Raw genomic sequence first — 13,409 nt, forward strand, 5'->3', positions numbered from 1 at the left:
TAATACAATGTTTTCGTCAAGTTATTTAAAAGATAAACAAAATGTAGTCTTATCGGGCTTTTCTCGAAGTTTCTAAAACTACGTCATTTCAAAATTTCAAATTAAACATAAATCTAATGAAATCATATCCATTAAATATTTATTTTTATTTTTAGTTTAGACTGAAGCTTTTCCAATCACATAAAAGTAGATACATTTAAAATAATTAAATAGTTTTACCAACAATAATACGAGAAGAGTTAAAGAGTTAGGACACATTTAATCACTTTAATTGATGGTATACCTAAACTCTTCAATAGACCCGTAACAGAAGGGGATTTAATTTAGTCATAAATGGCATTTACCATTATTGGCCTGGCCTCTTGGCCATAGTCTGATAAAGGTCACCGTAGGGAAGCCGAGGTTCCGCTGCGCGGTTCGAAATTTACTTTCCGACAAAATAAAACCCTAAAACGACAATGTGAAAAACATAGAGGTAAAAAATTTACTTTCCAGTTAATGCCACCTATACTCACGAGGGGAGTTTCAGGGTGGGACCCAGGTTTTTTCGGCGCTAGAATTTTGAGGGCGTGAGTGGACAGCACGTAAAGTAGTACCGAGTATAGATGTTTTATAATTTACTGGCTTAGCCAGTAAGCAGTCTAATGCTGTTCTGGCTTTTGTCTTCTGTTTCCCACGGACGAAGGATCCTTACGTGATACGCCTTGTCATTTAGGGGGTTCAACTACCGGTTACGCCTATTATTGCGTAAAGTTTGGTGAGTTTTTAGTCTAATTGGCTCTTTCCCTTGACCTTAAGCGACAGGGTGGGTCCGGTCAACCCATGTAAGTTTTTTAAAATTTTGTCTTAAAATCTTTGGTTTTTTTTTTTTTTTTTAAAGCACCAATATATATATATATATATATATATATATATAGTGTTTCAATTGGCTTTATCTTTTCGATTTTCAATTATATTAGTTGAGTTTTTCATCCAATTAACTGACTTTTGTTAAGCCATGTCATATTAAAATATTAATTCTTTAGTTTATTAGAAAGAAAATTATAAAAAAAAAAAAAAATTAATGGGGCATCCATCCCCACCACATTAATTAGAAGTTCCTACTATGATTAATATATTATAGTCTTATCAAATAAAATGTAAAAAAGAAGTGCCTTAAAATTACAACAAATGACATGAACCTATATTTTTTAGTGAATGAACCAGTTATTAACTAAGATTAAATCACTCTATTAATAGATATTAATCCGTTTACTTGAAAACCCATATATAGAATCAAGAGTTATATCTGATTAGTGTTAATACCTTACTTAAAATCCCATATCTATAAGAAAAAAAAACCCATATATAGGATTAAAAAAAAAATCATACATAGAAAAAAAAAAATCGAAGCATATAGAATCAAAACCTATATCAATATATGTTAATACGTTACTTCAAAAATCATATATAGGAAGAAGAAGAAAAAAAACCATATATAATTTTTTTTTTTTTTTAAATGAAGAAATTGGATAACAACTATACAACTTTCTAAATGTGATTTTATGACTACAAGTACAATTTTACTATGGTTTGAAGTAAATGATTTTCTTTTATTTTATTTTTTAGTGATTTTGAAGTTGATTCAGTTTATGGTTTTTATTTAATCTAAAATTTCATTGCTTGCATGTATCTTAGATTAAATAAAAACTATAAACTAAATATGACTTTGATATTATCATAATGAAGAATATTATGCATCGCAAGGGTTATAGGCTAGTTAAATATAACTTAAAGACTATATGTATATATACAAAATAATATGCACATATACAATTATATGCCCAATGTTATTAAAAAAATAAAAACTAAATAAATAATTTTAATTTAATAAATTAAAATGTCATACAATATGAATTGACTTTTAGGGTATAAATCCGAACATTAACTAAAGGAGAAACTTCACAAAATCCACATGAACTTTCATGCGTTTTGAAAGTATCATTTCGAAGTTTAAAAATTCTCAATTAATTATATCAAATTTTCAATTTATTTAAATTACTCACTTCCACTAGAATATTCTGTTAAATATTGTCAAAGTTTCCAAAATTCTCTTGTTTTTTATTTAAAAAATAAAATAAAATTTTGTTAAGATTCATGCATTTGTTTTGTTTTATTTTTAAACATCTTTGTAATCTTTTTTATTAAATAAATTTGATATTTTGGAAATTTTAACAAAATTTAACGAGAAATCATAACGGAATGAGATAATTAAAAGGCTGAAACATTTACTTGAGATTTTTTAAATTGTGGAATAGTAGTGTCAAAACGAGTAGAAGTTATGGGAGTTTTATGAAGTTTTTCCTTAACTAAATGAACAATCACGTTATATTCCACATGAGCAATGTTTAAAGGAAGTCTTGTGTCTTATTTGTATCATCCCAAAATAGATGTGACTCTTAAAATTATCATTGAATTTATGATAAATTACTATTAAATTTTAATCAAATAATAATGTTAGAAGTCACATCAATATAAAGAAGACATAAGGATAACATTTTGTCCCTTTTTTTTTTTTTTTTTTTTTTGGGTTCGGGTATCATTCAAATGCCCCTTTGCAAAGTCAAGGGTTTGTTTGGCAAATGAGTTAGGGTTTCCCTCGTTACTATTCATCACAATTCTCCAAAAAAAATCAACATAAAAATATTATAACTTTTTCACTTTTTATATCACATTAACATCAAAACATAATAACTACAAAACAAACTTTTTCATTTTTTTATACCAAACATTCTTACTTATTTTTACATCAACTACAGTGTCTAAGCCAATCCATTTATCAAACACCACCTTAGAGGACCTCCTTATAACCCTTGGACTCACTTGCATGGACTTCCACTAGCATGACAGACTAGATTAAGATTATCCTTTTGGTTTTCCTTAAACAAATTTGCCAATGAAGGCAAAATTCCTGATATCATGGCATCACTGTCACGAAGGTAACTCTGGAGTACCACTCACCTTCGAAAGGCAAGTTCATTCCTTCTGCTGAAAATAGTCTAAATCCTCTCCAGTTCAAATAAATTAGAAAATATTTAGTTAGTTATATTAGAGGGGTATTTTGTCCTCTCAAAAAATGAAAAGACAGAATACCTCTAAATGAATCGGAGAGAATCTTGTTCCGACTCTCAAGTTGTTATCTTTGCACTCACACACCCTTTCTCCGCCCAATACTAGCAAATTGCATCCACCATATGGGAAACCATTTCCACCATCCATATTGCCTCATCTTGTAAGCTGAACAAAGCTGACATAAATGCTAAAATTTGCGCTCATCGTGTGGTATATTGGGTTGTGCCTAAAAATTGTTTCGGCTGCTTTCCCATCTCTTCTACCTATGCTTTTTGTCCTTATTTCGACCGGTAGAGATCCCCCTTCTGTTCCTTTTTATTTATTTTTTTTACTTCTATATATATAAACAATCACAATATAAAGTTTTAAATAGTCTAAGGAATTATAAAACAAATAACGCTAGATACTATATTTTTATAATACAATTATTTAACAATGTTCACGTGATACACCAATTTAACTATTGGATTTATTTATTTATTTTTATTTAACAATGATTAATCTAATAGTAAATTCAAAATCCTAGGTCAGCCTTATTGAATAAATGTTGAATAAAATTATAATATATAATATTTATTTTATAAAAAAGTATTGGGTGTGTGAACAATGTTTACCATTGCCTGAAAATAAACAAAATTAGGTTTTGTTTGTTTTGGTATAAAATATTTGTTCTGAATTTTTATTTTGTTTTTCCATTTCTTCAGTATCTTTCCGTGTTTTTGTGCAACCATAAATAATAGCCGAACTAAAAATATTTCCGGCTCAGCTAAAAAACACTTATTTAATTTTGAAAAGTGGTTTTTATTTTTAAATTTCATAAACAATTTTTTAAGTTTGAGTTTATTTTTTCTCAAATCACGAGCCAGCACTGGGCCTCGCTGGAATTTTGTTGGAGCACCATCAGGCCACTAACTACTTCTTCGGACCAGTAGATCACCGTCAGAACTCAAATTTGTAGGTTAATTTTTTAAAATGATTTTATATTAATATATATATTTTTTGAATAAAAATTAATTGTTTATAAGTTAATACGATTAAATGAAAATATAAAAACATTTGTGATTTTTGTATGTGCCAACCTCTGAAAAACATTTTTCGACGAATTTTTTTTTTTTTTTTTTTTGTTTTTAGCGAAAAACCGAAATACAAAAAATTAATGTCAATTAAAAATAGGCAAAAAGGAAAAATATGGGCAAAGGTAAACGCCGTCGTTTTTCCGCAGCCGCAGTGGAAAAGAGAACGCACGTCGTCGTCCCCTATTCGACCATAAACCACCCTCGCGCTCTCTCTTTCTAACCCTAACGAAGATTTTCGTCATCTTCACAATCTAATACTCTGATCCGATACGTGGATAGCGATTCGCGAGGTGAGTTATGTAATCCCAAACTGGGATTTTTTTTTTTTAAGACTTGAAAAGCCCTTTGTTGAATTTGAAGTGATGACTTATGCTTTGGCTGGTCTGCCACTGCAATAGGCGCTGTATCATCAATCGCAGAGAAGAGAAGAGGAAGAGGGTAGAATGGCAGGAGCAGAGACAGAGGAGATGGAGGAGTTCTACGTGAGGTACTACGTGGGGCACAAGGGGAAGTTTGGGCACGAGTTCCTGGAGTTCGAGTTCCGCTCCAACGGCATGCTCCGCTATGCCAACAACTCCAACTACAAGAACGACACCATGATCCGCAAGCAGGTCTTCGTCACCCCCGCCGTCCTCAAGGAGTGTCGCCGCATTATCCTCGAGAGCGAGGTTTTCCTTTCTCTCTTTTTAGGGTTTCAAAACCCTTGGTGGTTTTCGTTGGGTGTTTCTTTTCTGGGTTTTGATTTTGTGTGTGTTTTGTTTTTGTTGGTGCTTTAGGGTTTAGTTGTGTTAGTTTTGGTTCTGGAATATCCTGTCTCATTGCTGAGAAAATGGAGTACTGAAAGGGAAAGTGAGACTATTTATTGTTTATGGATGTTTCTCCTTAGGGTTTGATTTCGTCAGTTGGATTTTCTGTTTGGTTGCTGAAAATGGAGGATTACTGAAAGGAAAAGTGAATTAATTGCTTGATTTATGTGCTGTTTTCTGGTCTTTTACCTTCTAGTTCTAGGAGATTTAGCCATCTCTCTGACATTCTCTCTTTCTAGGGGTTTCAGTAAGGGTAATTTGTGTTTTGTTTGTACTTATAAAAAAAATAATAATTTGTGTTTTGTTTGTAATTTTAATGGGCCTCTAGGGTTTTGCTTTGTTAGTTTTCTTCCGTACTCTGATTGAGTTTAGGATGAGTGAGGTTTTCTATCATTTTAATTTTTTTAAGGGTTTACTATCATCTGGTCTTATAATCTGGTGTATGCACTGTATGGGGTGTTCTTCTTCAGATACTTAAGGAAGATGATAACCAATGGCCGGAACCCGACCGTGTTGGGAGACAGGAACTTGAGATTGTGATGGGGAATGAGCATATCTCTTTTACTACTTCAAAGATTGGATCCCTTGTTGATGTCCAGAGCAGTAATGACCCTGAAGGGCTTCGCATATTCTATTACCTTGTTCAGGTCTGCAAACTTGTGCATTCAGTTTATGCTTTACGGTTATTTCTCTTTTGTAGTTTGTATTGCATGTGTGTCAATCATTGTGTTTAGTTCCTAGTTTATTTCTAATTGTGGTTTTATGTCCTGAAATAAGAAACTGTCACTTGATCCCGGTTTTGCATCTTCTATCATATTCATGTTTTGTTTTCCAAATCTCAGTATGTTTTCTTTGTTTTCCACAGTTTTACTACGTTCTTGTCATGATTATTGAGGTTGGTTCTGAGCACTCATATCAAGGACTTGTTGATAATCAAGTCCACTTCTTGTGCCATGTTGGGAACTAATGTGGAGTGAAAAGAAATAGAGGAAGCTTATAACATGGGTACACACTGTGAAGGTCATGATATGAGTGAGCGAGAGTACAATTTTAGATAGAATAGAGTGGCCAAAAAAATGATACAAGTGGCCAACATCATTAGTTAAAAAAGGATGCATAAAGCTGATCCTAATTTAATTGGGAGTAAGACTCAGTTGAATTTAGCTTAGTTGAGCTTATCCTTAAGAATTTCTCAGCTATATATATGTCTTATGTCTTTCTCTGTGTGTGTGTTTAGAATCATATATATATAATAGTTTTATCTCTTGGTGACCACTATGCTACCTGAGAATTGTTGTTCCCCAGGGACTTGCCAAGTAAATAATTATTTAGGGTACCTTTCTTCCAAGTCAAGATGTTTTGCTAGTCACTCAGGCCCATTAGTGGATGCTTACCTCTGAATTGTGGCATCAAACATTTAATAATGTTTCTTGTTTAGCTCCTTCATGCCTATTGTAATTGGTGTAGGAATATTACCCATATTAAGGTTGTACCTAATTGCTGATTGTCAAGGGGCATTCTGATATGTTTTTGTGCTTGCAAATTAAGTCATTAGTCAATGGAATCAATGCGATTGTGCCTTGAAAAGAAAAAGGAAAAAGAAAGGGTGGTTAACATATCAGTCTTTTTTTTTTTTTTTTGGGGGGGGGGGGGGGTGTTTAGTAAAGAAATTGAAGTAATGCTGTATAAAACACAATGGTTTGGATTTATTTCCATGGGATGCACAAGTTTTGCTAACAAATGTAGCAAAATAGGACATGATGCCCATACGCAGGGGGGAAAGTCTGAGAAAGAAAGATGTATGGGCAATAAAATCCCCTCCCCCACCCCAACCCACACACCAACCAACTCAGCCTAGCTTTGTTCCTGTTCCTCTTTTCTCTATAATCTGATGCGTTGATTCTCCTATAAAGTTTGAGACTTTATCCTGTTGACAAGGACATGAACTTTGTATGTTGATGCGGACACAAGTTTCTGTTTTATGTGGACAGTGTATTGTTGTATCATAATTTGGCATGAATCTGTCCCCGTGTGTGTGAGAGAGAGAGACTACATTTTGGACTATGGATTAGGATACTACATTTTTTTATTTAAAAAAGTAATTAATTAAATTTCGTACATGGAAGAGGAGATTGAGCTTAGATATGGGAGAGAGTACCTTCCCAGTCAATGGGTCCTAATTACCATGGAGAATATATAGCAGCTATTTTCCTATGGATTTTTTTTGTACAACTTTATTCTTTCCAGTAGTTGAGATGTTGAGATCTGGTCTTCCTCCGTTCCCTCTCCCTCTCCCTCATTTCCTCTGGTATTGCTGTTTGCTTATGAGTATGAATGTTTATGTTATTACTGTTTATCCACATTTATGCTCCTAGCCCTGGTTCTTATTGATGTTTGTGGTTGCAGGATCTGAAGTGCTTCGTATTCTCTCTCATATCTCTTCATTTCAAGATCAAGCCAATATAGTATGGATTAGGAGTCCTCTGTTTTCTCTGCAATCTGCATTCGATTCTGTTTGCTATTGTAACAGTTACCGTACGGTCTTAGTCATTTGACAGTTTAGCACTTTTATTGGTACCTGGTGTGTATGGGAGTGGTTAGTTAGATTTGCCAATGTGTGCACACAGACTGGAATATTACAATGTTACCAAAGATTCCTAATTGCTTCCTGTGTTATTGCTTTTTTCCTTTTTTCAGAATCGATTGCGTTTGAATCAGTATGATGCTAAGAGCCAATTTTGCACTCTCTTGTACTTTTTTATTTCATTCATTTTTCTCTCTCTTTAAATTTTAGTAATTTTGCTTGGGATTTCATTTCTAATGACTATCATGATAATTTTATCTTCTCATAGTCCATGGGGGATATTGGAACAAAATTTTCCAATTAGGGGATTGATTGTTGAAATTTAAAATTTAGAAGGAGAATTGCAAATGTTGGAATGATTTATAAATAGCTGGAACCCCACGCTCTATTAGTCTCCTTCCCAACACCTTGAGACGCGTGATACATAAACACAATACTAACAGAAGCAAATAATGCATTCATATTCCCACTATATATTCATGCCCTCTGTTTTCTGGCCAGTTCAACTCCCAAGCATATGCAATAGTGACATTTGTCGTATATTTTTAATAAGATTAACACAATGTATGATTCTCACAATTCATATTAAAAAAATACATATCAGAAGGATGGTAGAAGATATTTTCCCAAAACATATTTTTTGGAAATGACTTTTTCACAATTTTTATAAGAGTAATGCTATATATTATGTTTTATCCTCCTAAAGCTGATGTGGTTTTTAAAATTACTATTTGATCAAAATTCGAGTATGATTCAATTAAAATTTAATGGTGATTTTAAAAACTACATCAGTTTTAGAAGAATTTTAAGAGAATAAAAAGATAGTACCTAACATTACTCTTTTTCTAATGTTAAGCGAAAGTAGTCTTAGCTGGCACATTTCAAAAAGAGCCCATAATCTCGCAAACAAACCGAGTAAAATTCTTTTACAAAAAAAAGAAAAGAAAAAAGAAAACATTCTAATATCAAAACTGGAATAATAGAGTTCTTGTACTCACATAAACCTATTCTTGCACTGGAATAAGACAAACCTGGTGGTACAGCCAAACGCCACCAATCTTCCTCCAATAAACCACGTTCCCAGCACTTGGAACTCTAGCGCAGGACGCAAAGTCCACCGTCAGGCCAAACCACGGAGCAGCACCAACGCCCACGCACGGCAGAGAGAAACGCAGCCTAATCACGTCCACTGCACAGGTAACCCACTCGCAAACAATGACCCAACACACCGTATAGCAAAAAAAGCTTCGAGGGGGTCTAGCCTCCACAGATTGCTTATAGCAATTGATTGAAATTGCTTATAGCATCCACAGAGGGGTCTTGCCTCCTCATGTGATTTCAATCCAACTCTTAAAGATTACTTGAGGAATTTAATCGTACTGTGAAAATGAATACAAAAACACTGTTAAATTCTCACCCCAAGTCTTATGCTTCCTCTAATATTTATGCTCTTAATGCCTACTTCAAGCTCTTCTCATCAATGCCAGCTCCCACTTCACACACTGACATAGACACCAAAATAAGGTCCCTTTGTGAGAAACCCAATTCTCAATTCTCCGAGGCCGTTTCATTGTTTCAATGTGCCGTCGGTTCTTGCCTCTTGCCTTCTTGGTCAACCTGCAATTTCCTTGTTGATGTGCTTGCAAGGTCGAAAAATCATGACTTGGCTCTTTCGGTTTATAAGCAGATGACCCATGTTGGTGTTTCACCGAGTTTTCTATCATTGAGTGGTTTGACTGATTGTTTTGTGAGCGCCCGGAAGCCCGAATTAGCGCTTGGGGTCATGGGGTTAATGGTGAAGTGGGGTTTTAGGTTTCATGTATTTGGTATGAATCGTATATTAAAGGGTTTGTGCCAAAATGGTGAGGTTGGGAATGCAATGGGTTTGTTCCGAGAAATGCAAAGGAATTGTGTATCACCAGATATTATTAGTTACAACATTCTTATAAATGGACTTTGCAAGGCGAAGAAATTGAGAGAAGCGGTATGTTTGTTTGTTGACATGGAGGCGGCTGATTGTTACCCGAATTTGGTAACATACACGACTTTGGTAGATGGTCTTTGTAAGGATGGTAGAGTTGATGAGGCAATGGATGTGTGGGAGGAGATGAAGAAGAAAGGTCTGGATGCGGATGTTATTGTGTACAGTGCCCTTATAAATGGCCTTTCTTTTAAAGGAAATGTTGATAGAGCGAAAGATGTTTTTGATGAGATGCTGGGAAAGGGAATTCTCCCCAATGTAGTTACTTATAATCCTTTGATGCATAATCTTTGTAGGATGGGGCATTGGAAAGAGGCCACTGTGATGTTGAATGATATGGAAGAACGTGGAATTCGCCTTGATGTTGTTACTTATACGGTGTTAATTGAAGGGCTTTGCAAAGATGGGAGGGCTAGAAATGCCATGGACATATTGGACTTGATGCTTGAGAAGGGAGTAGAGCCTAGCACTCAAACATATAATGTTATAATTAATGGACTATGCAAGGGAGGCATGGTCAGTGAAGCTTTTAAAATATTGGAAATGATGACTAAGAAGGGGATAGAGCCTGATGTGGTTACTTACAATACATTGTTGATGGGACTTTGCGGTGACGGGAAGGTTGATGAGGCGATGAAACTCTTAAAATTTATTTTGAATGGGGAGAGCTTTGTTGAACCGAATGTCATGACATTTAACTTGTTAATTCAGGGATTCTGCAAGGAAGGCTGTCTTGATGAGGCTGTAGAGATATATCATATGATGGTTGAAAAGGGGATCTCAGGTAGCATTGTAACTTACAATTTTTTGATTGGGGGGTATCTGAAGGCAGGAATGGTTGGCAAAGCCATGGAACTATGGAAACATGCACTGGACTTGGGACTTTCTCCAAACTCAACCACATATAGTATTATAATTGATGGTTTTTGCAAAATGCCTATACTTAGTGTTGCTAAGGGCATTTTTAGTAAAATGAAGACTTGTGGGCTTAGTCCGACGGTGTTTGATTACAATACATTGATGGCATCCTTGTGCAAGGAGGGTAGCTTGGAGCAAGCTAGGAGGCTGTTTCAAGAAATGAGAAATTCAACTCATGCACCAGATGTTGCATCATTTACTATAATAATCAATGCAACTTTCAAAGCAGGAGATTTTCAATGTGCCAAGGAATTGCTAATGGACATGCTTGAATTAGGTTTAATGCCTGATCATTTGACCTTTTCCGTATTAATAAATAGATTGTCAAAACTTGGTCTATTGGAAGATGCTAAAAGTGTTTTTGAGAGAATGATAGATAGTGGTTTTACACCAGACACCTTTGTATATGATTCTTTACTTAAGGGCTTTGCTTCAAAGGGAGAAACCAAAGCAATCATTGACCTGCTTCATCAAATGGCAGATAAGGGTCTTGTTCTTGACTCAGAAATAATTTCTACCATCTTGACATGCCTTTGTGATATGTCAAAAGACGTTGATGTTATGGAGATTCTGCCCAATTTTTCCAAAGAGGCATCAAAAGGAACAAGCATTTCATGCGACGAGCTTTTATCAAAACTGAACAAGTCTCACCCAGAACTTAAATTATGTGTTGCGTGATACTCTGCATCTCAAGAAAGGCTTGCCGATGCAATAATAGATCTCCAACAGTACTCTCCTAAGTAAGTCTTCACTATAATCTTTCGTTTTTAAGTACTTCTTCGTAGCATGCTCTGTATATTTTCTTCTTATATTAGCCAAAGGCTTCTTGCAAAGGACGATTTATGGCAGGTCACAAAGATATGATTTGTCTTTCTACATTTGATTTGATTCTGTTTTTTTGTTTTATTGTTTTGTTGTCTGGGGATATATTTGAATGTTATCGTTCCATAGGAGTAAAATTTGGTTAACTCAAATTTTTTGTTTGTCTGGATCTCATATCTTTTGTCCTTTACAGCATTGCCCCTTTCTATCTTGTTTATACCAAATGCTGCAAGAAATGATCTTAATATGTTTATTCTATTGCTTAGTGCATTGGTAAGCAAATCTTAAACTTAACATAAACGGGGGAGAAAAAAATAAAACCAATAGTCTTGTAGGTTAGTTATTAGCACAGTAGCTTACCATTAGAATCTCACACTAGTTTTTTCTTGTCTATCCTTTGTGAATGATCAGATGTTTTACTTCCCTTGCAAACCATCATGGCTTAATTAAGTAGTTTCAACACTCTTTTGAAGCATGCTAATGCTGCTTTACGAGCTAAATTGTATATATATGCTGCGACAGGGCCTTAGGGCATTTGGAAGGTTCAGTTCTACTCTTGTGAGAGCATTGGTTTTGGACAAAGAATAGCTTCCCTCTTCATACCTATGTGTTGAGCACTGGAAGGTTCTAGTCGAGGTTTAGCACTTCATTTCATCACGTACAAAAACTGGCCTTCACTTCAGGATATGCATGCAGAGTTATTGAAACTAAAGGGTAAGAGACAAGAAGTCCTAAACACCAATCTGTGAAATCAGATATTCGACCAATATACTGTCACCTGAGAGAGATACAGACTGAACTATTGTTATGGTTGGAACTTATTGCAAGTATGGAAGGATGAATTGCAGAGTAGATTCTCATACTTATACAACATGGAAGATGGATGTCAAGAATCTCCAGTGCAGATTCCAAAGCAGAAAAGACAGCTTGGTGAATATCAGGCTTTAAAGTTTCAAGATGAGGTCTTAACATGAAGCAGGAGAACAAGAAGGTTTCCAAAAACTGCAAGCAGGCCTCAATTGCGTGAGTGCATTGAAGGTTGATGTTAAGAAGACACTGGTGCAAGATCTTGGGATTTTAGTGTCAGAAACAAACAAGAAGTTGGGCCCAAATTCCCTTGCGGTCTTTCTTATTTGGGGTTAAGTTGAAGAAGCAAAAGACATCAATCTTCTCTTTTTGTGACTCCAGCATTGCAGAAACAAGCAGCTGGAGTCCCTATGTAGATTAGCCTTTCTCTACTTGTTTTGCTTTGTCATTTACTTTTTTGGTGTTTGAAAACTCATTGATTGGAGTTTTTTTTTGTTGATACTGGGTTTTAGATTCCTTTGCAGATAGAAATTGCAGAGGGTTTCTTGTTCTTGCAATTTTGGTTTTAAACCCAAGTAAATAAAATATGTTTCCTTATATTCGGTTTGTAATATAAGTATATGATCTTTTTAAGGATTCCTCCCTTTATTTCAATCCTCACTTTCCGAAATTCAATTGTGTGTATCAAGAAACCTTTGAGCGGCTTATTTTATGTGTTAGCACTTTTTATCTTCCCATGGATTTCCATTACTGTATATTGCAATGAGAAAACCATACTTATGCATTTGCTCAGGAAAAAAAAAAAATACAGGGAAAAGCACAATTCTACTTGTCACATGACTCAAGCCTGCTGAGTGCTAACACTATGGCCAAAAGGTGTTCAACATAACTTTTACCAAGATCCAAGGATAAGTATGTGGGCATCCGAAAGAGGATGATAAATCAAAGCTAGGATCTTCTGCAATTTTAGTGCTTATTCTCTTGGAATCTCAGGAAATAAGATCCTATATAATCAAACTAAATCCTCCATTTCAAAAGCTACGCGACAGGGATCAGGACTCATTTGGGGGGTCATGTAACTGACATAAAATTTACACTGGTGTTCAACCATGTCTTAATTAACCATCTGAAGGGTAGCCCACATAACTCTCTCTCTCTCTCTCTCTCTCTCTCTCTCTCTCTCTCTTAAGAAGACATTTTAGCATCCAAAGAGGAGCACTCCTTTCAAAGTGAAACCATCCACCTCAAAAGGATACTCATCTTGAATGCTCAAATGCATCCCCGGCAATACCATCACCCTGAAC

At 34.9% G+C, this 13,409-nt stretch overlaps 2 protein-coding genes across 2 annotated transcripts; both read left to right on the forward strand.

The window, feature by feature from the left end:
• The first annotated feature begins 4,349 nt into the window (after nt 1-4,349).
• MAGO (mago nashi family protein) lies at nt 4,350-7,739 on the forward strand. The gene is made up of 4 exons (XM_059575184.2): nt 4,350-4,477; nt 4,586-4,855; nt 5,464-5,640; nt 7,400-7,739. Exons 2-4 carry the CDS (start codon nt 4,631-4,633, stop codon nt 7,457-7,459), a joined length of 462 nt encoding a protein of 153 aa, XP_059431167.1. The 5' UTR covers nt 4,350-4,477; nt 4,586-4,630; the 3' UTR covers nt 7,460-7,739.
• Nucleotides 7,740-8,691: 952 nt separating this feature from the next.
• LOC132164739 (uncharacterized) lies at nt 8,692-12,810 on the forward strand. Its single transcript, XM_059575294.2, has 2 exons — nt 8,692-11,216; nt 11,821-12,810. The coding sequence occupies exon 1, from the start codon at nt 8,965-8,967 to the stop codon at nt 11,152-11,154; it is 2,190 nt and encodes a 729-aa protein (XP_059431277.2). The 5' UTR covers nt 8,692-8,964; the 3' UTR covers nt 11,155-11,216; nt 11,821-12,810.
• Nucleotides 12,811-13,409: the final 599 nt, after the last annotated feature.

Source organism: Corylus avellana, chromosome 8 (assembly GCF_965113065.1).
Source record: "Corylus avellana chromosome 8, dhCorAvel1.hap1.2, whole genome shotgun sequence".
NCBI lineage: Eukaryota > Viridiplantae > Streptophyta > Magnoliopsida > Fagales > Betulaceae > Corylus > Corylus avellana.